This window comes from Calypte anna, chromosome 9, assembly GCF_003957555.1.
Source record: "Calypte anna isolate BGI_N300 chromosome 9, bCalAnn1_v1.p, whole genome shotgun sequence".
NCBI lineage: Eukaryota > Metazoa > Chordata > Aves > Apodiformes > Trochilidae > Calypte > Calypte anna.
Genome location: NC_044255.1, coordinates 7719175 through 7743416, shown reverse-complemented (window position 1 = coordinate 7743416; position 24242 = coordinate 7719175). Strand labels below are relative to the sequence as shown.

The window sequence follows — 24242 nt, the reverse complement described above, 5'->3', positions numbered from 1 at the left end:
CAGTATTTAACTCTCTTCATGTTTAACATAGTGAATATGGGTTGTTGTCTTCTCTGCTTCAAACAGCACGTGTTGCTTTCTGTATGACACAGAAGATACAACTCCACATTTTATTAGCATTTTATTTCTTGTCAGAGCAGCAGACTCACATAAATGAGGCCTTAAAAGAAGATGGAAGTATAGGATTAAAGGCCAGCAAGAAGCAAATGGTACATAATAATCTTCAGCTGCAGCATCAAGAACACAGGCATGTGATGCACTGCACAGCTATGCACAAAGGAATGAAGCTGGCCTGTTCCCCATTAGAGGTCTAAGCAAAAAGAAAAAGATGACACAAAAGAGCACAGATTTTAAGATCAAGCCAGTTCTCCAGGAACTAATAACGAGGCTGAGATGAAGGAGGCAGCGCCCTGTGTCACCACAGACTCTTCAGAATGCATCTACCTCTCCTCTCCTGACAGATGTCTTTATTAAAGCAGAAAAGCAGCAGCAAATTAAAATCCTCCCAGCCTCCACACAGGCCTGCATAACACTAGCTCAAGCAAAAGGAAAAAAAACATCAGGGAAGAATAGTATGGTACACTGCAAGAGACCTGGAACATACCACCTGCTGGCATTGGGGCAGAATGTGTTGATTAAAGAGTACCAGGATAAAGATGGCAATTCAGTTAGGACCCAGACTCTTCAGCACTTCAAGAATTAGTGGCAAATCTAGGTGAACCTAGATGTAAAGAAGCTGGCCACACAGCTGAAAAATACTGGGGAACATGAAAAAAAACTAAGTTGTCTGTAAGGATGCCAAGAGTGGCACAGAACAGTTAAAACAACTTCAGCTGGGGATCCAAGGAGGGTCTCACAGCCTATTTCAAAAACTGGTAGATTGGAGATGATGATGTTTTGGTTTGCTTATTTTTTTGGGTTGATTCTGGATTGATTTTTTTTTATTATTATTTCGAAGCATTGAAATCTATGCCCTTGTGCCAAGTTTGAGAAAAAAAATTCATCTAAACAGTAACTACTCCTGCCACATGAGTCACTAGTGGGATGCAGCTGCACACAGACTGAGCCTGAAGGTAATTTTCAGTAAAGCTCTCACGACTACTGGTACATGACTGTCACAAGGTACCAATCCTGGAAGACAGGTACAGATCCTGAGGTAGCAAACCATCCTATCTCAAAGAAACTGCACTAGTGCAAGAACTTTTCACCATGTCTCCCTGTGGGCAGAAGGAAAGGTAAAAGTATATCCTCTACTGACATCCATTGAGACACCAATTTCCTTGGTTTCAGTACCAGAACCATTCTCCTCTGTAAACATTTACATGGACAAGCACAAACAAAACAGCTGCATGGTAGGTAAAGCCACCATGATGGACTCAAGTACCAGAACACTAGCAATGCACAATTTAGCAATTGTAAAATCCCAACTGTACCTTTTCTGCCTTTTTGTCAGAGATATCTTGCTTTTCTAGAACTGCCATACTCTCCTTCAGGTTCTTCACTATGTCTGCAGGAGACTTATGGGACTTGCCAAAGGGGAATGGCATGGTTGCAGGCCACACGTTTTCCTTCTACTACAGCTCCTGCTTCACCTGCAAAAGAAAAAGAAATAAAGCACATAAAAACCAGAAACACTAAGTCAGTGTAATAGCACCCATGAAATCAAGACAGAGTTGCAAAGTTATTTCTATGTGAAATGACCCCCTTTCACAGCTTGCCATGACAGGCCTATATGCTTGTGTTTCAGATCCTTTTAAAGCACAAGATTCAGAATCTAAGAACTCACATTAAGATTATTTTACACTACAGGAACAAATTAAAGAGTACATTAATTATATCCAAAGTCACATACTGTACAAATGCCACATACAGGCCTGACCAAGAAGGATAAATCATTCCAATTAATGCTGTCAAGCAAAATGCCTTCTTATATTAGGTCTTTGCCACACAAGCCACCACGTCTCAGTTGCTCTGCCCTGACTGTCCAGGTACATCTCTGACCCATATTTATTCCACAACAGATGCAAAGTAGACCTCAGAGTCTGCACCTTAGTGCAGGAACTATGAACACAATGTAGATGAGGTACAGCCAGCAGCTTATTCCCACTTGGGATGTCCTGGCTTTTTCATACCAATCCTAGTGTTTGTTACTTCATACCGAAATGCAGTCTCACTCCCACTCATTTTATGGGAAACATAATTTGTTATAACAGGGACACTTGATAAGTAAGTAAATAAGACACCTGAAAACATTACAACCAAACACCTGATATGCATCTGTTTCAAAAATATAAACTTGTCTTACTGGAGCAATTTTCCTCCTCTAAAAACACTTGGCTCTTGAATCAAAATACGTTATTCATTCCCCTACATATATTTGCTTTTACACACACACAAATATGTATATTCACTTATTTGTACTGGTAATACTTTTCTATTTTGTACACAGGACTATACAAAAGCTCTTCTTACTAAAAACATCCACCTCCACTTAAACAAAAAATTAAAACTTCTTGCATGTGAATTCCATACTTCCAGAACTCGAGACACACACACACAAAAAAACCAACAGGAAATCCTGCATTAAAAATGCTGATGGTGCTACTTCTGCTAGACACAGAAGACAGCTGAAGCTGACAGAGCAAAGATTACATTGTCATTACAAAGAGGGGATATTACCCTGAAAGTCAGTGACTTCTACCTCCATACAATGTCCCTGAAGTTAGTAACAAGTCAACCATAACCAGTACACATTTAACATTTCTTATCTAATACCATGCACTTAGATCACTGATTAAAATACTGGCTCGTTCACCATGAACTCCAAAATGTTAATCCTGGCCTTATTCAGTGATGTTTTTGTCAAATTTTAAAAATACCAAATTGATGCTAATTTTGAGTTATTTTAACACAAGTTGGCTCAAGGGTAACAGGTTACAGGTGGAGAACAGAGGCCCTCAGATCTTTATCCAAGAAAATTACCATAAATAGGTATTTCAGGTAACCAGCTACAGGGATCATAGCTTTGCTGTTCAATGCCTGCAACTGACCTAAAACAGCTCATAAAAATCATAAAGTAGGTAGTTTCTAATCAGATTATTTTCAGATAGAAGTATCAGGGTGAAGGCTGAAACAAAACCTTCCACCAGCCATTTCCATTCTTTACCAGATCACAAGGACTGTCTGTTGCTTTTATCTTGCAGTGTAGTAGCTCTCTCATTCTAACAATCTCTCGTTCATTATCTGCACAAAGAAGAGGTTGTAACACTGAAATTACAAAGGCAGAACTGGTACCCCAACCTTAGGCAAGAGAATTCTACACCTCGACTTTGTCACAAGTAGTGGAACAGAAAACTACCTTTAAGAAAAGCATGACTATGCATTGTTACTTAATGAAAACATAATAGCACTTAAAACAATATATAATGAATCTGCAGTATTTTTACAGGGGATTTATTTTTTCTATGAAGAAATAAGTGTGATATACAATCTCCCCACAACACAGATGATACACCTTGAGCATCATAGGGACATTTGAAATATTCTCTTTATGTCTCCCATTGATTACTACCCTTGCCAAACTAAGGGGAGCCCTGAAAACAAAGATGGATCTTTCACACTTGCATATCAATACTGATAATAATGGTATTTAACAACTATGCATATGCATTCTGGGAAATGGCTATGCCCATGTAAAAGAGCATGATTCAATCAGAAAATGTGCTAAAACAAGAGCAAAGTCAAGTAGGAATCAAAACACTTCTTTGAGAGAATAAAAAAAAATTAATATGAAATCACAAAATATGGTATTACAGCAATATACAAAAAAAATCAAAACCAAGAAAATGTCTCCCCACAGACATTTTTTGGATGACAGTTATGTTACTTCCAAACTATATTACATGGATAACATGGATGACATACTGAAATACAGAATGACAAAAATTGTCTATATTGCCAAATGTCTAGGTTTGCAAAACTTGATTGCCATCCAAATAATGCTCAATTTCTTCTTTAAATTACAGACTACCACTTCGACTTATTCATTAAAGCAACCAGTGTCTCCATAAATCAGATACACCTACATGCATAGACAAGTCATACGTAATTTTTACTGTATGTACCAGCATATCTAATAGAAAATCATTAATAACAATTCACTAGCATATATTTGTACTAAATGTTTTCCCAATTCAAGTAAGTTCTTGTATTAATCTCTCATAAGCAATTTAGAAAAATGAGGAGAGACTGCCAGGCCTAGTAAGAAGGAAACCTATATTGTAAATTACTGAAGGTGACATTTTGCTTCAAGGTATTTCACTTTTTATATAAAATGGAATAAATGCTTTGTTTCTGCTGTTTCAATTTTAGTCCTGGAGGGGACCCAGTGGCACTGCCAGGAACATCATCTGAGGCCTCATCACTGAAGAGCCCACCAACCCTGAAGCAAAGCTCTATTATTGAACAACCTGTGCCACATCCTGCCAAAAAAAAAAAAAAAAAAAGGCAGTGGCAGTCCTTTGTCCTTCAGAACTGTACTTCATGCAGTCAGAAGAACACAGACAGGCTGTTCCCTTTTCAGCCCAGCAAAACTACCCCAAGCAACACTGTGCAAACAATAGACAATGACAACATCTGTGGGAGATGCAGCCACACACATCTGCAGAACGAAAAAAAAAAAGGAAACATCATCAAATGACATTTTCTCTAAATAAAAACAGACCTTACATCATGTCAAATGATAACTGTTTCATTACCTGCACCTGGCTGTCCTGCAAATTTATGATAAAATTTAGATTGTGGCTTAAGAAAGGGGTGACAGGACTCTTGAAGAATGAAATTGCAACAAGTATGTGGACAGCTCTGTGCTCTGCTGGGCTGCTTGGCTTCACCTGACCTTCCCAGCCAACTCACTGCTGTTATCCATTGGTTAAAAGAGACAAGGAACAGGACTTGACAAAACTCTGGCTTTTGTCAACATGCATCTTACTTCACCAACACTCAAGCACGTCCAACCTAACAAAGTTTAAGGTCCTCAAAACCACTGGTGTCGCTGCCACATTAAAAAAATCTTAAATGAGGTTATAAATCCAAATGGACTGTCAAACAACAACATGGCATGCAGCCAAACACCCAGAGATTGAAGCACAAGCAACACAGAGTGACTGACACACACTCGGGCACACTGGTCCACTTTGGCTTTTGTGATAGCAAGAGACAGTAGTCCCACTGTTTGATACAGCACAGCACTTCCAGCTCTGTCAATGCAGCATGCATCCCTGCACAGTTTGCTTTATATTATTTATTCACTGTATTAATCACACAATAAATTAATGTTCTATTTAAAACTAATGTGTTTCATAGATAAGATTTTTTTTCTCAGCAGGTAACACTTAGGAGTGTTTCTCCATGAGGACAGCACTCTTGTAGCAAAAAATTACTTCAAGAACAAAAGTAGAAAAGCACAATAAATAATTCTCTTTTAATAATTGTCTAAATTCACTAGCTTGGAGTATGCTCTCTCTTGTAATTGTTAACTTTTTCTGACTTGAAAGATGAGAATATGTTCTACCCATACAACAGCAGAAACGTGTGCTACAGCATCAAAACCGATTACTTAACCATAGAAGAGTAGGTGCTGTGGTTTCTTAAATAAAGTGTATTTTAAGACGCCTGTATCACCATTTGCAAGGAAAATACTGGCACAAGAGACAGTACAATAATGCTCATGATTGCAGTGACGTGTCAAATGTTACTCCACAGACAAAGGAATTACTGACACTGAAGTCTCAGGGTTGCAGGCTTCTCAAGCTATAAGGAAGGTAAAGGAACACGAGCTGGATAAGCAAGGGCACAAAGACACAAAAGCAAACTCATCCTTTCTACTTGTCACACACCATGAATTAGTAAAACATAAAAAACTTGTAATTTTCTTTCTCTTCATAGAAGTATAATCCATAAATCATGCATCAAATGAATTAACACCATCCCAGTTCAGGAGACCAAATGTTCATCTTTCCCCTGTGCAAAATGCTACTTCAACCACATACAAAAAAAAAAATCTACATTCCCAATTTTGTGAAACAGCCAGGTATAGTAAACTCCATCTCTTCTTCTTCTTCAAAGTTAAATTGCCCTATACTAAGTCTCCAGGTAGATCTTGTTGCCTTTAACACACCAAGAGTTTAAGAGGACTGCTCTTAATAAGCTACCGAGTAAAAGAGAAGGAAAATAAACTTCAGCTAGTTTTTGGCTGCAATTGCACATATTAAAAAACATTCAATCTTTGTGAAAACGCCTCTGTAACATCCAGTTACCGTGAACACAGGAAAACTGCTAAAGATCAACAAAAATCCAACACAATTTTAACAAAGCCAAATAATTAACAGCAAGGTTTCCCCAAGATGAATGAGGCAACCCAACAGCTGGCCAATGACAACAGGGAGGTCCCCATACCCCCTCTGCTCCCAGCACCACATTCCTCCTGCTTTTACACCAGGGCCAGCTGACCCATCCGTGAACTGATTCTATCAGAGAACTACCATGAAGAAGGAAAATAAGCAATGAGAAGTGTGGGGAACATAAAGCATCCCTTTGACAGGTGAGTAGCTGTGAGTCAGCTCCCTCATCTCATGACCTCACCATAGGGGCACTTGATGGTAAGGCTGAAGCTCAACTGCAGGACTGAGGGGAAAGGTCACTCAACATCAGTTGTTTTGAGTGCTCTGGTATTTATCCAAAAAAAGACAAAACAAAACCCCAAAACCAAATCAACAAAACAACCAACCAAACAAACAAACAAAAAAGAAAATGTGAAAAAACAATTCTGAAAGGTTCTTAAGACAGACCAGTACAAGGCACTCTTAGCTGTGAGCCAGAGCCAGTCCAAGGGAGGAAGGAGGAGGGGAAGACACACCACCTCCTCCTTCTCCAGGTAGTCCTCCTCCTGAAATCATACCTTGTGTCAAATACCTTTAACAGTGTTAATAACAGGAGAGACTGACTTAAACAAATGCAATTAAATTAGTTAATGAGTCTACAAAGGCAGGATAGCTTGATTCACAATGAACAGTTGGGTCTATTCTGTATACAGATTTTTAATTGACAATTTATCAGTCTACTACTGAAAACACATCTTGGTAAAGAGGCACATTTGTATTAAAAATAACACACTGAGCCTGTGTTTGTCCTGATAGAACTGATTTCCCTGCAGAACCTGCTCTGTTGTTGTCTCTCCTTTGGATTAACAAGGATCATTAAGCCAGTATTGAGGACAGTAATGTCAATCAGTTTCCACCAGGTCTTATTGTTAGAAGAGGCTGTTAGTTCAGCTAGAATTCACTGCTGTGAAGACTATTTGGAATGATAAAACTAGATATGTCAAAGATATATGTCAAGAAACTATGCATTTTTAAAAGCAGTGCTTCACTCTGAGATGCCCAGCATCCAGAAGGAAGACTGACAGCAATTCCTTTGATCCAAGAACCATTTTTCTATGCAAGCTACCATGCTCCTTGGGAAAAGAATATTCAAGTACTTCAAAGCCAGAAGCAGATATCATATTAGCTATTCAGCCCTGTCGTACAAGATTACAGAATTTTACTAGTTACCTGAGTGCTTAGCTGTATTAAGCTACTGACTGCACTATCTGTAAGCACAATTAAGGGGCAGAAGCAGGAGCTGGCAGGCAGGACTACAGCCAGGTGCCACTCTGAAGCATCCCAACTACCACTGCCAGCTTACCACTGCAAATTCCTGGCTGTGGCATGTCTTCCTGAAAGGCTTTATTCACCACATCTAATTGCAGAAGTATAGTTGACCAAAGGTAGCATCCATTATTTCCTTCAGTATATTATTTAAACTTCACACTCACGTTTGTCATTAAAACATTCTTCCACATTTTTTCACCTGCTGTTGTTAATGACATCTTCTGGTACTGTGGTTCTGGATGTGCAGCTTATGCATTGGCAGCCTTGGCACCGTCCCAAAATAAATTTTCAGTTTTCTTTTTGATAAGCTAAACAAACTGAAACACTCTCACCAAAATACATATCTAAATAGCATAATTTAGTAATACAACCTCACAGGCAAAACCTTCCTATTGTGGAGGAAATGAGACTGATAAAAGGCAGAAGCCACAACTCAGTCTATTTCAGGGTTCCAGCGTGGACAATTTAGTATAACCATGGCTTTACCTGCATAAGCCTGTCATTCACAGAAGAGGTAATGTAAATAATAATTACTGGCACTACCAGCTGGCAAAATGTAGGAGTATATTCCAGCCCAAAGGCATTTATGCTGTCTTCTAAATACTTCTGTGTATCTTTTCAGCATTTCTTTCAAGATAGCTTTAAACTGTGAACAGAAAGGCTGCATCTGCTGTCTCACCTATAAGTTAATAAAACTTTTGACATATTAAATGGCTAAGGCAATTAATGACCTGTTTGGATCTGCTGTGATATTTTGTGAGGAATATCAAGTTTACCTCACCCCTGGCACGCCCTACTCACCATTGAACACAAGTATCTTCCTTAAAACTCACTACTAAGTTATTTCATCAAGACTGAAGTACACAAGCGTTATTCTGATTCAAAAATTGTTCCACATCTCAGCATCACAGAATTATTTGTATTGTGACCCACTTAAGGATGAAAATGGAAATATCCCCTAAGAATCCTAACTTAATTCAGAGAAAAATTCTCTGCTGTAACAAAGATGAGAAATAAACAAAAAAGATCATATTGATGGATTCATGAAAAAAAGGAAAATCGGAAAATATATTTCTATGTAAAGATGAAATATGTAACATGAGACATCTTCAATGTTTTATGGAAATTTAAAAACAATTAAGTCCTCAGCACTTCACAGCCCTGCTTGTTTCTTCAGCACCAAATGCCAGCTGATTCCTATAATTAAGCAGGCTTCTCTCTTCCCATTCAATCACTTTACTGATCCTTCTTCCTGTTCAAGAGACTACTTCACCAGCAGACACCTGCACCCTGCTGGGGGAAGAGAAGGGCAGCCACTACCATTAAGCTCTCTGAGCTCAATGCAGCTTCCTAAAATTACAATATACTTTTGTGACTTGTTCATTATTTTCTTCATTAAAGTTCAATACACAGCTACAAACTTTTTGCAGAAACTTAAGCAGAAATTGTTTTTAAATAAGGCAGCTGCATTGAAGAGGCTGCAGAGATCCAGCATAAGCACAAAAGCTTGCTGTATACTAATGCTCAGGATCCAAGATCCCAGCTCTTTCTCCATATTCAAGGAAATCTTATGACTCAGCTTCTTTCCCTGGTGTGCTGTTTAGAGTTACCCCACCCATGCATCTCCCCACAAAACTTAATGCTATATTACAATATGGTATACAGACAAGCATGTAAATGCCTCACCCATTCCTTGGTAAATATAAAAAAAATAAATCACAAGTTTCACTACAAAAGTAACTAGTATCTCTAACACAGTGCACACAAGAAAGAACTTACTTCAAACTTTAAGAAAAGTTGCCAGACAATATATCCCCATCTAGCCAGGTCGAAGCTCAAATAATTTTCTTACAACCTGGCATCACATCAATTCCCCCTGACTCAGATGCCTTTACCACATCATCATAAAAGCCAGAATATTTGTTACATGACAAAAAACTCTGCAATTATATACATGCCATTCTACCCAACCTTGGATGCAAAAATGCAAAGCAAGAGTCTCCTTTATAACCATTTCTATTTCTTGGTCTATACTATTCCCATTTCCTTCCAGAGGTTCTCTTTGCATCAGATTTGATACTCATCTAATTATGACAGTGATGAAGTGGCAAAAAGGGGAGACAAACTATGCCACAGTTTAATCTCTGATATAATTTCACACAGTGCGATTTGGTCTACAGTTAATATGTCTCCATAACTAAAGACAGCTGTAGGAATACCAGAAACTTCACAAGTGAAGCACAGGAAACCACACTAGCACCACAATATCAGCATTTATTTTTTAACCTCAAAGCCAGTGCACTGAATACAGGAAAAATAGATTATCCAAAACATGAATTAGGTAAGGGAGGAGGATAAGAATCCTAAGTACTAGCACAAGATAGAGAAATGCATGTGCACTATTTGGGCCTTTTGTTTCCAAGAGAAACTGAGAACAATTGAAGTGTGAGAATAGTCCCAGGATTGCCCCAGGTGCAAATCAAGGTTCAATTTCCTTTAGAGGATAATCCCTCAATACACAAAAAACTACACTCAGTAAAGCCATTCTCTATAAGCAGTAGTAACAAAGCTAGGAAAAACAAACTCAAAATGGGTATTTAACCAAATATAGTTTCAATAATAACTATGTTACAGTACTACTTTTAAAAACAATGTTAAGAACATTGACATTTTCCCCTTAGTTCCTTATTTCCTCTGGAGACCAAATTCTGTGACCTGCAAGAAACATCTTATGTCCAATTTAAGTTTACCTAGAGTTCCAAACCTCATAGCTCTTAAATTAATTTATCTAAAGAACATCAAATCTTTATTAAAAATAACCTCCAAAGAAACAGGATCACTTAAGGAACAACAATATCTGAAGCATGAAGTTAATAAAGGCTATAAAACAGGCTCCTGATGTAGCTCAAAAACACCCTAAAAACACTAACTGGAAAGATCTATCAAGGAGCATCCACCCTCCCTTAACCGATTGCTACAGGCCACTGCCATAGGCAGAATACAGCACACTACAGCACTACCCTGCTTTGACATATTACACCTGCTATGGCTTCCTTTCCAAAATAATAATCTTGGGAGTTCAGGACTGAAGACTATTTATGTTAGACTACTGCACAATTCACCTTAGTCCCACGAGCCCTTCAGAAAGGTGCTGAGATGGCATATGCTCAAGCACAGCTTTATGCCTCCCAGTTCACTTTTGGGGATTAGCAGCAAACTGCACTGCAAAAAGATGCTGAGTCAATTGGTCAGACTCCTGAGATCACAGATGACTCCTCAATTCTGCCATTTTTACCTCTATTGAGATGACACGCAGACATGACACAAAGATTAAAATGTAAATTATTCTGAGATCAACTCTGATAATCCAAGCTGATTCTTGCTACACGAAACCGAGAGAACTTGCCACATTATTCAGTGATGACATCTCCTCTGTGAAAGGGAGTTCCTGACAAATAACCCATGGGAGTTACATACTGAGTCAGAGAGAAAGCAGGAGCAGGCAATCAATGACTCCACCATTTGTCTGAATCCTTTCCTTCTACTTCAGTACCTCTTCATTCAAAGGGGAAAAGTTACTCTGCTTTTTTCCTTAAATTACCTCTTAGCTAGTACTAGCAGCTGATGTACAGGTAATGACTGAGCCATAAGGTCATTCTCCATTTAACAAATCTGCTTTCTATCATACTACTTTTTCAATGGTCCATGGACCTTAAAACCACTGTTTTCCTGACAATACAAAGGGTTTACTGACACAGCTCTGTTGGTAAATCCTGCTAGTGCAGATACAGCTTATATTACTAAAAAAACAATCTCTAACCATAACTGCAACTGTGCTAGGGCTTTAGTGGTGTAGGTACCCTTCTACAGAGTGCTCTTTCCTTCACACTGCCAACCAACATTGATATCATCATCAAGTGTCTGTTTTTTCCAAGCTGTGGGAAGGTATCTTTTAGTACAAAACTTTCACCCAATTTCTCTCTTAGATGAAAATCCCTGTTTTCTCCCAAGTACACTGTACTAAGGACAACGTGGCAGATGGGAAAACAGCACAGAGCCAGCACAATCAGAGACCAGACAGAAGATGCTTCTCTTTTTTTCTCTAAGTACTCAAGATCAAGAATTAGTTCTGTGGGCACCACCTGAAATGGCAAAAAATTCAATAGACATTATAGGCCAGAACACATCTGTGATATTCAGATGTGCATCTCATTGCTACCAGAAAACCAGTGGGTTTGCAACAAATTAACTTCTGAGAACCAGCAGGCTGAAATTTAGCCTGAACAAAATTTTCATGACAGAAAAAACACAATGATAATAATATCTGCCTTTTCAACTAACTCTAGAACTAATTTCTGAATTGATGATCAAAATGTGTGCCATGATACTAAAAAAACAGCCAACAAAACCAAACCTTAAAGGATAATTTACTTCATTTTCCTAAGAAAATAACCAGCTATACTGATACAGAAAACCCACCTAACTATTTTCGCAGTCACAATATACCTAAAGTGGTTGTAAAAGAAGTGTCCTTAGCACAGTTCCCTCAAACCACCTGTTTCTCCTATCAGTTCTCATGTTTGGTCTAAATCTTCAAAGTCACTAATGGATTTGGTTTCTGATATATAAACCACATTGCACCTCAAGTGCCAAGCCAGGTATGTTCCTCTGGGGCACTGCAGATCAGAGAGCACAGAAAGATCCGCTTAAGGGCAGAGATGATGCATACCTGGGTTAGGAGAACTATCCATGGCAAAGACCTTCAGGAGAAATGAGAGACCCAGAAATTTAGACTCACAAAATGCCAGTCCCAAGAGCTAAGAACTGAGTATGTCAGCATACACACTCTGAAAAGCCAGATATTTCTGCAAAACCCACAAGGAAAGCTTCCTCCGCCATTGCCTGAGTCCTTCAGTTACTGCAAGTTACTTGTATGTCAAAGGGAAGAACAGAAACAAGGTGTCAGAAGCCTGTGGTGGTCCCTCAAACACACATACATGCTGTATTTCATCTGGCACCTTCTTTCGGGAACACTTGAGTTACCATTCCAGACACAGAAAGGCAACTTCTCTGCTTCAAGAGTTCTCTTGTATTTTCAAAGACAAGAAAACAACCACGTTGGGCCAGGTGGGTAGGTGGTTCTCTTAAAAAATTCAGGAGTTAAATTTAATTCATCCAAAACACAGAGCAAATTATTTTACAGGTCCTGCTTGGTAGAACTAAGACAAACTGCTCATGAGTTTCAGAAAAAAGCACTTCTGCATTAAAAAAGTGGAGACAGGGGGAATGCCACAGGAGAAAGATACCTTTCAAAAGGAATACTCCCCAACGATTTTACTCCAAATCAGGTAGCAATAGCTGCTGTAGATGTAATTTTCCAAGGCAAAACAGTCCAGAGGGTTCACAAAATGTAACTAAACCCAGCACTACTGCTACTTTCTAATAGGAGTCAGCATCTCTCTTGCCACACACCTAGCAGTCCACAACTGAAGATGTTTGAGAGCTACCAGCTAGAGACAGTGAGTGAAAAATGAGGCTTGTAACAAACAAGTGACTAATACAAGGCCAGCTAACACAGTGGAAAAAAACAAGCATCTGAGGGACAGTTCCCTTATCTGATGTGCTAAGAAAGGTTGGACTGGAAAAAGGAACTATCAAATTGTTTCACAATACTTAAGAAGAGCTCCTAACTTTCATCTAATGCAACTACTGTGTAATGCAGTGAACACCAGCACAAGTTACAAACTCTACACGTTTAGCCAAGGCATACACATCATCTCTGCAGCTACTAAAAAAACAAAAACAAAACCACCAGCCAATCAATAAAACCCAACCACATTCCAAAGGACAGCAGACCTTCTAAAGAGCTGGTGCCAAGTTTAGGTGGAAATGCTTGTATTTGGGCTGATACTGATACTCCTACCTTGTGTATTAATGATTTCAGCTACATCAGTATCTCCTCAACCCCTTCTCTTCCAAAGAAACAAAACAAACCACCAAAAACCCCACAACACCTAAAACTATAAACTGGTGCACCAGCTGAACAATAATTTTATTTAAATAAGGGATCATAAAAATTACTTTGATAGGAGTTTACAACAGCCTAATGTCATTTCCTTCTACAGCACCAAGAGGCTTCAATCAAATGAGACCTTAAACAACCAAATACTCCAGAAAACAAAAATGTGAGGCTATAAAAATTCAGTCTTGATAAACCCTGAAGTTATTAAAAAGCTTGGTTTTTAAAACCCCAAACTTTTATATGCCAAAAAACTTTCTCTAATTGCGAAGGCAAGCCAAAAAAAAAAATCCTAATTCTCCCAAACCACTTTTTTATGCTGTAGTTCTATTTTCAGCAACAAAAGATTTAGAAAATACTAAATTTAAGTACAAGTGGGTAAGCTATGGTTTCAAGACACTGATTTAAAACTGTAACCTAAAGTTTGACTGTGGACAAAATCTACTATTGGTACACTGGTAATGACAAATTCTGTAATCTGTAACAGTAACTTTAAAGTTTTTGAAAATAATAAAAATAAAATGCATGCACTGACAATGACAGAATCTGATCAACCACCTATTAGATACAAAAGGAAATCCAGGGACTTTAGAGAATTCAAATATCTATTAAAATACTTTTTTTCATTACTAAGCGAACAAAAAGTAAACAAGATTTACATAAGCAATGTGAAAGATTCTATACTTCCGTGCTTTTCAAACTATCCACATTTTCCTTTTAACTCCTAAAATACAGATTTTAATTTTCCCATTCACAACCATTTTAAAATTAGTTTAGTTGTTCCATCTAGTTTAGGGACTTGATGAAAGGTTAGATTTTCTCAGTTTCGGCGTAAATTTAAAAGGAATTAATCCACAACACTGAAAGTTAGAGTACCATAATAAACGAAAGTAACAAGCTATAGTCACTTTTGCTCTACTAAGACTTTTCAGTACTGGTAAGTAATTTTGAAAGTTAAAAATAACCCATTTAGAGAGGAAGGATTCTGCAATTCTGGACAACAGTCCTTCTCCTTGTTCACTAAATAGCTCAATGGCTAATTCCAAAACACAGATTTGACATTTCTTCCCAGATTTGATACTGTTAAGCCCTCAACCTGCATAATCCACCAGAGATGACTGCCAGTGCCAGAGGGAGAGCAGAACCACCCTGCAGACTCCACTCCAGCAATGCTGAGACCTTAACCAGTGCAATTCCTAAGGGAAGCAAAAGCCTTCCCTGGTTAAACTCAAAGGAAAAAATGTAATCTGTCTTCTGGTGGATGTACACTATAAATCCATGCTTCTGTGGATGTGAAAATTATTTATACCTGTGCACACACACACACACATATATACATATAAGTCCCAAAAGAAGAATGAAAGCTCACTAAGCAGTTTATTTCTTTTTAAGGTCAATGAAAATGTATGTATACAGCTAGGAAGGAATAACTACAATCACCAGTTAGAAAGCTGAGGTTTGGGGGCAGCTTGTTTTTTCTGAGTTAAAGAAATTAAGAAAACTGAAATGCAATTCTTCCACAGAATTTAAAACTTCAATATATTTCTAAGTTTATCACCACACATCAATGGCCTGGAGTTTTTCTGCCTTTTCTGGAAAATATTCCATAATCCTGAAATAAAGAGGCTCCCTCGGACCCAAAAACATTGATCCCCTCACTGGAATACACATTGTAAGAGTAATACCAACCAGACTGCACAGCTGTGCCAGGATTCTGCCCAAAGTGCTTTGTGAATGGATGCAGTTCCTAACAGAAAAAAATGTTTACTCCAGCTCCACCCTACTGGAGAGTTAGCAGAGTTTAAATATTACCCAATGTCAATTATAGATGTAAAACGGAACCGTGTTAGTCAATACTGATGAGTCAATAAACTGTTTTTCATAGAGATTACAAATCAAAGTTCTCCCATCCAGAACAACACTTGTTTGGAAAAATAAAAATATTTTCAGGAAGCTTCCTTTGTTATCCATGATTACCTGTGAAACCCATGGAAAAACACTATTTCACCAGGTTGCTGGGGGGAAGTGCTCAAGGAAACCGGAGTGTGAAGGTGTTAAGCTTTGTTGCCTGTAGACAAGGGGTCAAACATGGTCCTTCAGGATGCAACTTGTGTTTGCTGTCAGATCATATGTTACACAAGTTGAATTTCTCCCGTTCAAGTAGCTAAGGTCCTCATGTCCAACACCCAACACCTCAAGATTAAACGTTTTCCAATTATCTTGATTAGTTTTCCTCAATTGTACTTTTTTTTAAGAAAAGCCTTTTCATTCCCCTGACAAACAATACCAGGCTGTGAAAAAGAACTTTGAATAGAAACTGTTCTTACTTGATATTGAGGTCAGAAAGCATGTAACAAGGCAGAGGAAAGCAAAACCAGGTTCCTCAGTCAAAACTACCAAGTACAGTCCCAGACAGCAGAATTTGATCCTGAATCTTCCTTTTTCATTAGTAAACACATCAACAAAGGGTCTAACGTGGTCACTATTTAAGCAGCAGTCCCCTTTTGAGGGGGGAGATCGAGTCTAATAACTAATACTATGGCAGCACTCCAGGTGACTAAATGACAAATGCATTGTAACAGCCAAGGAAGCTTCCAACTGCACCTTCAGAAAATCTGAAATCTCTTACCTGCTTGGACAGATGCCTTGAAGCATCTAAAATAATACCAAATAATCTACGTTTAGGCAACTGAATCTCACATCATGAATGGATGCCACTGGAATAAAAAAGCTTTTGAAGTGTAAGCCCTCAAGTGCTCCACCAGACACTGGCACACAGAACCTCATCCACTCAAACACAGGTGAAAAATCTGTGTTTAAGCAGAAAAAAGGGGGAGAATCACCCTGCTGCTCAAGAACACTCTGAAATGCACTTCCATTAGTATCTGCAAACCTAAGAAACTAACCTAAGAAAAAACCCACAAAGACCTGAATCCTCCTGTCTTCAGAGAACTGAGTTTTATGCAACAAAGCAAAAGACCAAGTACTACATTGTGACTGAGTAAATACAGGACAAGAATGTCCCTTCACAGAGCCTTGTCTCAAGTGCTGACTGAACAAGTCCTGCTAAGAATTTGAAAATAATCACATCATCAAAAACCAAGTCAGTGTAAGCAAGTGAGGTTCTGACTACTTGTTAACTTTTGAGAGATTAACTTTGTTTTTCCAACTTTTTTCTAATACAGTACTGAATATATAAAGCCTTAATATCAAGAACCTTGCCTCAACTCTTTCTCCTACAAGGTGTCTCTTTAAATTTCCCTGTAAAGTTTCTCCCTCATATCCAGTCTCTGGTCAGAAGAAACTTATGACTTGAATAGCAGGTGTTACAGGTTAGAGAACGATCATTCATAAACTGTGTGGGAGAGACTTCTCAGTGCTCACCTGTTTAAAACACTCGGTGCACGTCTGTATCACTGAGGTCTCATTTGGTAGAATAAAACCTCCTCCATTTTCTAAAATCTAACTACTCTGAATTTTAATTCCACTTTTTCTTTGTCTAGACACAATGTGTCACAATGCGATCTGCTGGTTAAGTTTACAAACCCTTACAACATATCTGGCAACTGACATATATTAAAAGGCCTAAAACCTGCCAAAGCACTAAGTGTATACATTACACACAATAGTCCAAATAAAATACAGTGACACAAGTAACTTCTGCATAATTTCTACAACTGTACCAAAACCTCTTGAAACTGTTTACTCAAAGATCTGAGACTCCATTGCAGCAGGATGCTCTGAATGTGTATTATCAGTGCACACATCTACCAAACCATATAAGATGTTACTGATAATTCAAGATGTACAGATTCTTTTTAAAGAACCCTCCTCAGCAGATGAGCTGGGAAGTTGCTGTGACTTAACAAAAAAAGTATCATTTCTTGGTAAACCTTCCCAGGTGAGCAGAGAAAATGGGGAAAATCGTACAGTTGGTTCTGGCTGGCAGAATCTGAAGTGGCACCGATGGCAAGAGCTGGACAGTGAGACAGAGGGGCCTTCCACAACCTCCTGTTCAACAAACTTGCTTCATATTTCTGTTTACTGGAATGTTTCATTTAAATGTCAGTATATAAAACAATAAAAACTTTTCAGAAAGATACTTCTTCAGATGTCAGTTGTCTGCCTGAGTACCTCTAGTAGCCATAAGACTGCATTCTACATTTCTGGGAACTACTCTTCATTTTATTATATGTTTTAACTCAGATCACTTCAAAGGAGGTGAGACATTTCACACACATGAGCGACTGAACACAAATACTTCTCTCACAATCGCACATACTCAGCACCCTGAAAAGCTGACATATTAATTAAATTTAATTTATACCCAATTTCTATCTTAGTTTTTTTCAAGTGTCATGTTTCAAATCTCACGGGGTTTGCAGTTTAACTTTTAGTTGCATTCTTTTAATAATAAAAGTTAATTTGTTATCAATATAAAATTATTTTAAAAATACACAGCAGGATTAGGATCAAAGCAGCACACAGCAATTTTTCACTGATGCAGCCATTTCATTGTGAAACACTTGCTGGTGTACCTCTAACACTTCAGTGTATCTCCAAGTACTAAGTCCTAAGTAACTTCATCCAAAGATGTTTCTGAACTTGGAAAAACATCTTACGCTAATACTAGAGTTCTGTACTACTTCTAACTTCGCCATTTTTTAGCTGTCTTTCTATACTTAACCTTTTAGTGATGAATTCTCCGAGTGCTAGAAGAGCAGTGAAGAATTGAAGAACAAGCAGATCTTTAGAAAGAAACTAGGTATTTTATTAGAAGTAGCAGATCTCCAATAAACAGAAAGATTAGCTATTTGACTATATGAAGTATTAACTAGAATACTCAAAAACGAGGGAGTTAGAAAGCAAATTGAAGTTGTTTATTTAAGCCTAAGCAACTTCCTTTCTAAATTAATGCCTGGGGAAAAAAAAAAAAAAAGAAAAAAAAAAAGGCCATGAAGGCTGCTGAGGAATGACCACATTTACCCCTGTAAACACAAAGTATTTTGACTGCTTCTCATTTGGATCAATCTTGAATTCGATCCATTATAAAGAGTATTTAAATATGGACAAATGAATGTGCCATTTTATCATCAGGTGGAATAACGAAAGCCCATCAATCTGCTCAGGCTAAAGAAAGACCAAACTCATATGACACCAGTTTAAGCCTTAGGTACTCCTGAAGCATGCATTTAAAAGCCTAGCTCAAGCCCGTTAAAATAATTCAAGCCAGCATCATCTTCTAATTTAACCTTTGTGTTTGCACTTGGGGGGAGGGGAATGTCAGCATAAAGTGTCACCTTCTAACTGAAGACATTCCGTTTCCTCATAGCTCACACCTCTACATCTTGTGCTGCAAGACGCATGATACTGAGAGAACACGAGGGGAGAGCCCAGAAGGGAAATGAGAGCTCAACTTCCAAACAATTCAGACCAATGCCTACTATAAATTTGACCACAAATTAGAGAAGCAGCATTTTAAAAGTCCTTCTGTTAGAACAGCACTTGAACAGTAATAGCAAAAGGAATTTTTCATCTTGCTTGAGGTCCATCTGCAGCTACAAAAATACAGATACTGTGAACACTGTGACTCAGGATACACGAAAAACTGAAAAGGTTTTTGTTTATTGTGGTTAATACCCGACTTCAACTTGCAGCTAAGAAGAAGTGGTAAAAGTGCACATAGCCCACTGTTTCCTTTGCTAAATTGCTAAATTTCATAAATTGCTGAATTTACGAAATTTCAACTGTACAATGTAGAAAATACAATATTCCTAATTCAACTCATATTTTTGCTTTGCACATTATTCACATAGCTGCAGGCGGTTCTGATACTTTCATTTTGAAGACGCAGATGAGTTAAGTTTTACTTCTGATTGAAAGCTGCAAGGTGCCTCCAATTAGATAAAGGTAATCATACTTTAATAGCTGCTCTTGTAATTAAGCAGTTTTATTAAGTGTCAGAAGTACAGCAAAGCAGAGCCAGGAGGGAATTCAAAAGGACATCCATCTAGGCTCCTTCCTGCCCCCTGCTTCAAACCAGCTCCAGCTGCTAGTGCACCATTCCAAGCTCTACATACAGCACAAAACAAGTCATCATTTTAGCATGTGTCTGAAGCTTCCTAAGTGCATTAGAAAGATTATCAATGCTTTCAAAAAGATTTTACACAAAAGCTAAGGCTGCAAACATTTTAAAAATCTGTAAAAACTCGATACAGAATTGATTCAGAGATGAGGATACTGGTCAGTAATTCTAATATTCACAAAAAAATGCCATAAAAACCTAAAATACGCAGCATGCACCGTGCAACAGTATCAGGTCTCATTTGACTACACTCCATTAATTAGTAGGAGACTAACATGTCAGCTTCCACAAGAGAATACAAAATAGTTACCATTCCCTCCTGAATAAACATTTCATAAAAGCAATCAAGGAATTCCAAGAGGTGAAGTTTCTTAAGATTATCACACCCCGCTGGGAATACACATTTGTCTGCACTTGATAATACCCAAAGAGCATCACTATCTCTCAAAGACATATTGTGACAAAATATTACTTCACTGGCACTACTATGTAGAATATTTATTTTTAAAGATACACATATTTATACAAATAAAAAAGACTGTTTCATAAACCTCCACCCATAACCAGGCACTAAATGCCTACTGAGCACATGGAAGTTTCAGAACTCTGCATCAACATAAATTAACAGAATGCAATCAACTTGAAACCCAGTGCTATCAGTATTTACAAATACCCCACAGTATGTTAGTCCATACCTACAGGCTTACATTACAAGACCTTTACTAGGCTTCCTCCTACTCCCAGAAGAGACACTCTCCTCTCACACTAAAGCACTTTTCCTGTCTAACCAAGGAAAGTCCTCAACAAGTTTATCACACAACCAACAAGGTTACAGTTTAAACATCAGTAAATTTAAGCCAAGTGCATACTAGCTGGCCAATCCCACTGTTTCTCACCTCACAGAGCAACCATGAAGCTAACTGTAAAATGCAAGCCCATAACAGATGGAATCCCACCAAGATAAGGTGCCATGGGGCATCATGCCACACTTACAGATCAGATAAGCTGCCAATTCACACACGACAACTGAAAAAAATAAAATCAAATCACCAATGAGTTCTGACCCCAGAACAGGTCAGAATACCTGTCAGAATACCATGAGGTACCATATTCTAATTCACAAAATATTTCTTAGTCTTCTTCTACTTCTCTGCAGCTAAAAACATGTGCCACATCAACAGGTACTAAAGGTACGCAGTGTTTTGAATAGTAAAAATCTATTATTTAAAAGCATAGGAGCCAAGGCGTAAGATCAGGATGTTAAATTTCCTCTGACAGTACATACGATATCAGCAGCTTGTTGCATCAAAGAGGAAGACACATTTCCTGATGATGAAGCATGCTGCTGCAAGGAAATTTTAAGTTTAAAAGTAAGGTAAGTTAAAAAAGGTAAGTGTAAAAAACCACACACACAAAACTTCAGAATATTTTGATGCTCATTTATAATCAAACCTCATTTCTAATCTACATTGAAACTGTTGTTCCAAGCCTCACTGAAACTAAAGAGCCTCGGTCATGTAATTTAATCATTGACTCATCATGCAAATTAAATCATACTATTCTCATAAGACAGCATATAGGCTTCAAATAAATCCTATGCACCTACATAATCACTTATCAAAACTTAAATTTTCTTCAAAACAAAACCACACCAAAAAATTGGATAGATGCTAATAGTACTTCACAGGTGTAGGAAAACCAACGGAAAACTTTTTCTTATTTTAAGCAACACAGAATAACGCAGCGTTTGCTCTCTATGAGGTGTCTTGCAAAAAAATGAGGCTCATTACAGCCCTCACATAGAGTTATTCCTGCAGAGAGGCCTATCAGGACTACCAACAGGAGTAACAATTGTAGGAAGAGGCCTCAGAGCTCGACAAGGAGAAGACTGCGTAAGGCAGCGCCTGCTCCTCGCCTCCCACCAGTTCACCTCCTAAAGGACATAACAAAGGAGCGAGGCGAACCGGCGCTGCCCTGACCGGCGGCTGACCCAGGTGGCTGCCCGCCCGGGCCCCGCGGGGACACGCCGTCCCCTCCACCGCCAGGCCCGAGAGGTGACGGGGGAAGCGGCGGTCGCCTCCCAGCCCAAACCGACTCGGTTCCTGCGGGCTGAGGTGAACCCTGCGCAGTTCTGCAGATTAATCCCTCACCCGGCTATGGCACTTGAGGAACTTCAGGATGAAAGGCGCTGCCCGCACCAGCTCGGCACCCTTCCCTTCGGACCGGGCCGGGCCTGCACACACACGGTCCCCCGCTGCGGGCAGCGCCAGCCGAGAGCTGCCTCGCTCCCCGGGCCCCCGGCCGGCTGCGGGCAGGCAGCGCCGCCGCCGAGGCCAACCCACCCAGCAGGACTCAGCCGGTCGGTCCCTCCCAGCGGCGGCCGCTGGCGAGCGGAGAGACGCGGCCGGAACGCGGCGGGCACCGGTTGGGCCCGGCCGCCCTCCCCGGCTACCTCCGGGCCTGGCCTGCCCTGCCCCGAGAGGCCGCCCCGCATACACCGGCCAGGGCGGCGCCGCCTCCCGGCCCGACCGGACCCCGCGCCGGGGGCAGAGGCGGACAATGCGCGCCCGACCCGGCGGCCTTCGCTCCTCTCACCTCGCCAGCCGCGCCGGTCCCGGACCCGACCCGACCCTCCGCCGTGCCCACCCCCCCGCCCCGCGCCGTCTCGCCTCCGTACCTGGGTGCGGGAGCGCGGCCTGGCACCTCCTCGGCGGCGTGTCCGGCGGGGCCTGCCCCTGGCGGCCCCACGGCCCCGGCTTGGGCTGCTGGCGGCGCGGCTCCGGCAGCTGCAGGCAGAGGCGCAGCCCCGGCTCGCCCGGTCCCCTCCCCCCCCCCGCCCCGCGCTCTCCTGCGTCGCAGCGGCCCTTCCCTCGCCCGGCGGCGGAGCGCGGCGGCGGCGGAGAGCGGCGGAGCGAGGCAACGCTTCCGCCCTCTGCCGCACGCCAGCGTCCCCTATCGGAGCGGAGGGCCGAAAGCAGCTCCCTCGGGCACGCGCGCAAGCGGCCGGAGTGGAGGGGGGGGGAAGAAGGGGAAGGGGGGGATTCCGCGGGGGCGCGTGTCACCCGTGTCACCCGTGTCACCCGTATTGTCCCGTGTCAATTATGTCACCCCGCAGGTGGGTGCGGGGCCGCCCCGCGCTGGCGTCCGGAGGCCCTGGGGGGATGTCCCCACCTGCTGCACCCCGCCCCACGGGTCGTGTGTTACTGACATTTATAATTTGGTATTAATAATTTTGTAATTTATTATTATTTAAAAATTTGTTGATTACTACTTTTAGTTATTATTATGTTCTTAGTCTTCAGTATTCTTATTTTCCTATTTTTATTCGCTATTGTATTTATTAATTATAAATTGGTCTTATTTATAGTTATTGAGATTTTCTTATAAGTTGTATTAATAAATTTTTTTGCCATTTAATCACTTGGTAGAATGATTGAATGGTTCGGATTGGAAGAGGCCAGAAAGACCACCTAGTCCCAGCCCCCCTGCCTGGGCAGAGACACCTCCCTCTTGGCCAGGCTTCCCCAGGTCCTGTCCAGCCTGGCCAGGAATGGGGCAGCCACAACTTCTCTGGGCAACCTGTGCCAGTGTCTCACCAACATAACAATTAATTTCTTTCTACAGTTTAATCTAAATCTGTTTCAAACTGTTCCCTCTCGTCTTGTACTCCATGCCCTTGTAAAAAGGATCTCCCCAGCTTTACTGTAGCCTTTTGAGGTACTGGAAGGTGCTCTAATGTTTCGTTGGAGCTTTTCTCCAGGCTGAACACCACCAACTCTCAGGCTGTCTCCAGCCCTCTGATCGTTTTTGTAGCTTCCTCTAGACTCACTCCAGCAGGTCCTTGTCCTCCTTGTGTTCAGACATGACTGAACACAGTACTCCAGCTGGGTCATTATTCCCCTTTCTCCTCACTGCCCTACCTGGAGACCCTTTACACCTCTGCACTCCCAGGAAATTCTTGCTCCATGTCCTGAACCAGAGCACATCTGAGGGCTGTGATGTGGCGCTGCGCCTTGGACCTGGACTTCAGACACACCTCAGGTTGTTGATGAATTACAGTCCAAAGGTTTTCTGCTCATTCCCATCCTGGTATGGAAGGGCTTCAAACTTTTCCTCTGTCCCTGACAGGCAGTATTCCTGGATTTTAAAGCAGAAAAATATACATTTTATGGAAAAAGCCATGGGCTTCTTACAAACCATGAGGTGAAACCCTGCCCCTTGGTCTGATATGTTGCTGCTGTGCAGCAGCATGGGACTTGCTGGCCTGGCTTCCCAAAACTTCCTGACGTGCCTCCTGCTCTGCCATGCCATGCAGCCCCAGCTGACAGCCTCTCCCTTCAGCTTCTCCTCAATTACTTATCTCCATGTCCCTGTCTTGTGCTTCCCTGTCACATCACCAGGGAACGTTTGGGTTACACATCTCCATGCT

General features: G+C 40.5%; 1 protein-coding gene across 5 annotated transcripts in view; it reads right to left on the bottom strand.

The window, feature by feature from the left end:
• Positions 1-22591, bottom strand: part of CAB39 (calcium binding protein 39) — a 40151-nt gene extending 17560 nt beyond the window's left edge. The window contains exons 1-3 of one of the 5 annotated variants that reach the window (XM_030456060.1): positions 22491-22591; positions 21099-21155; positions 1434-1592 (exon numbers count right to left, since the gene is read on the bottom strand). In XM_030456060.1, coding sequence (XP_030311920.1) covers positions 1434-1547 — 114 coding nt within the window. In that variant the 5' untranslated portion in view covers positions 1548-1592; positions 21099-21155; positions 22491-22591. Of the gene's footprint in view, positions 1-1433; positions 1593-20806; positions 20828-21098; positions 21156-21963; positions 22074-22155; positions 22236-22490 lie in introns of those variants that run through there. The other 4 variants (XM_030456059.1, XM_030456062.1, XM_030456061.1 and 1 more) reach the window with 4 other exon arrangements.
• Positions 22592-24242: the final 1651 nt, after the last annotated feature.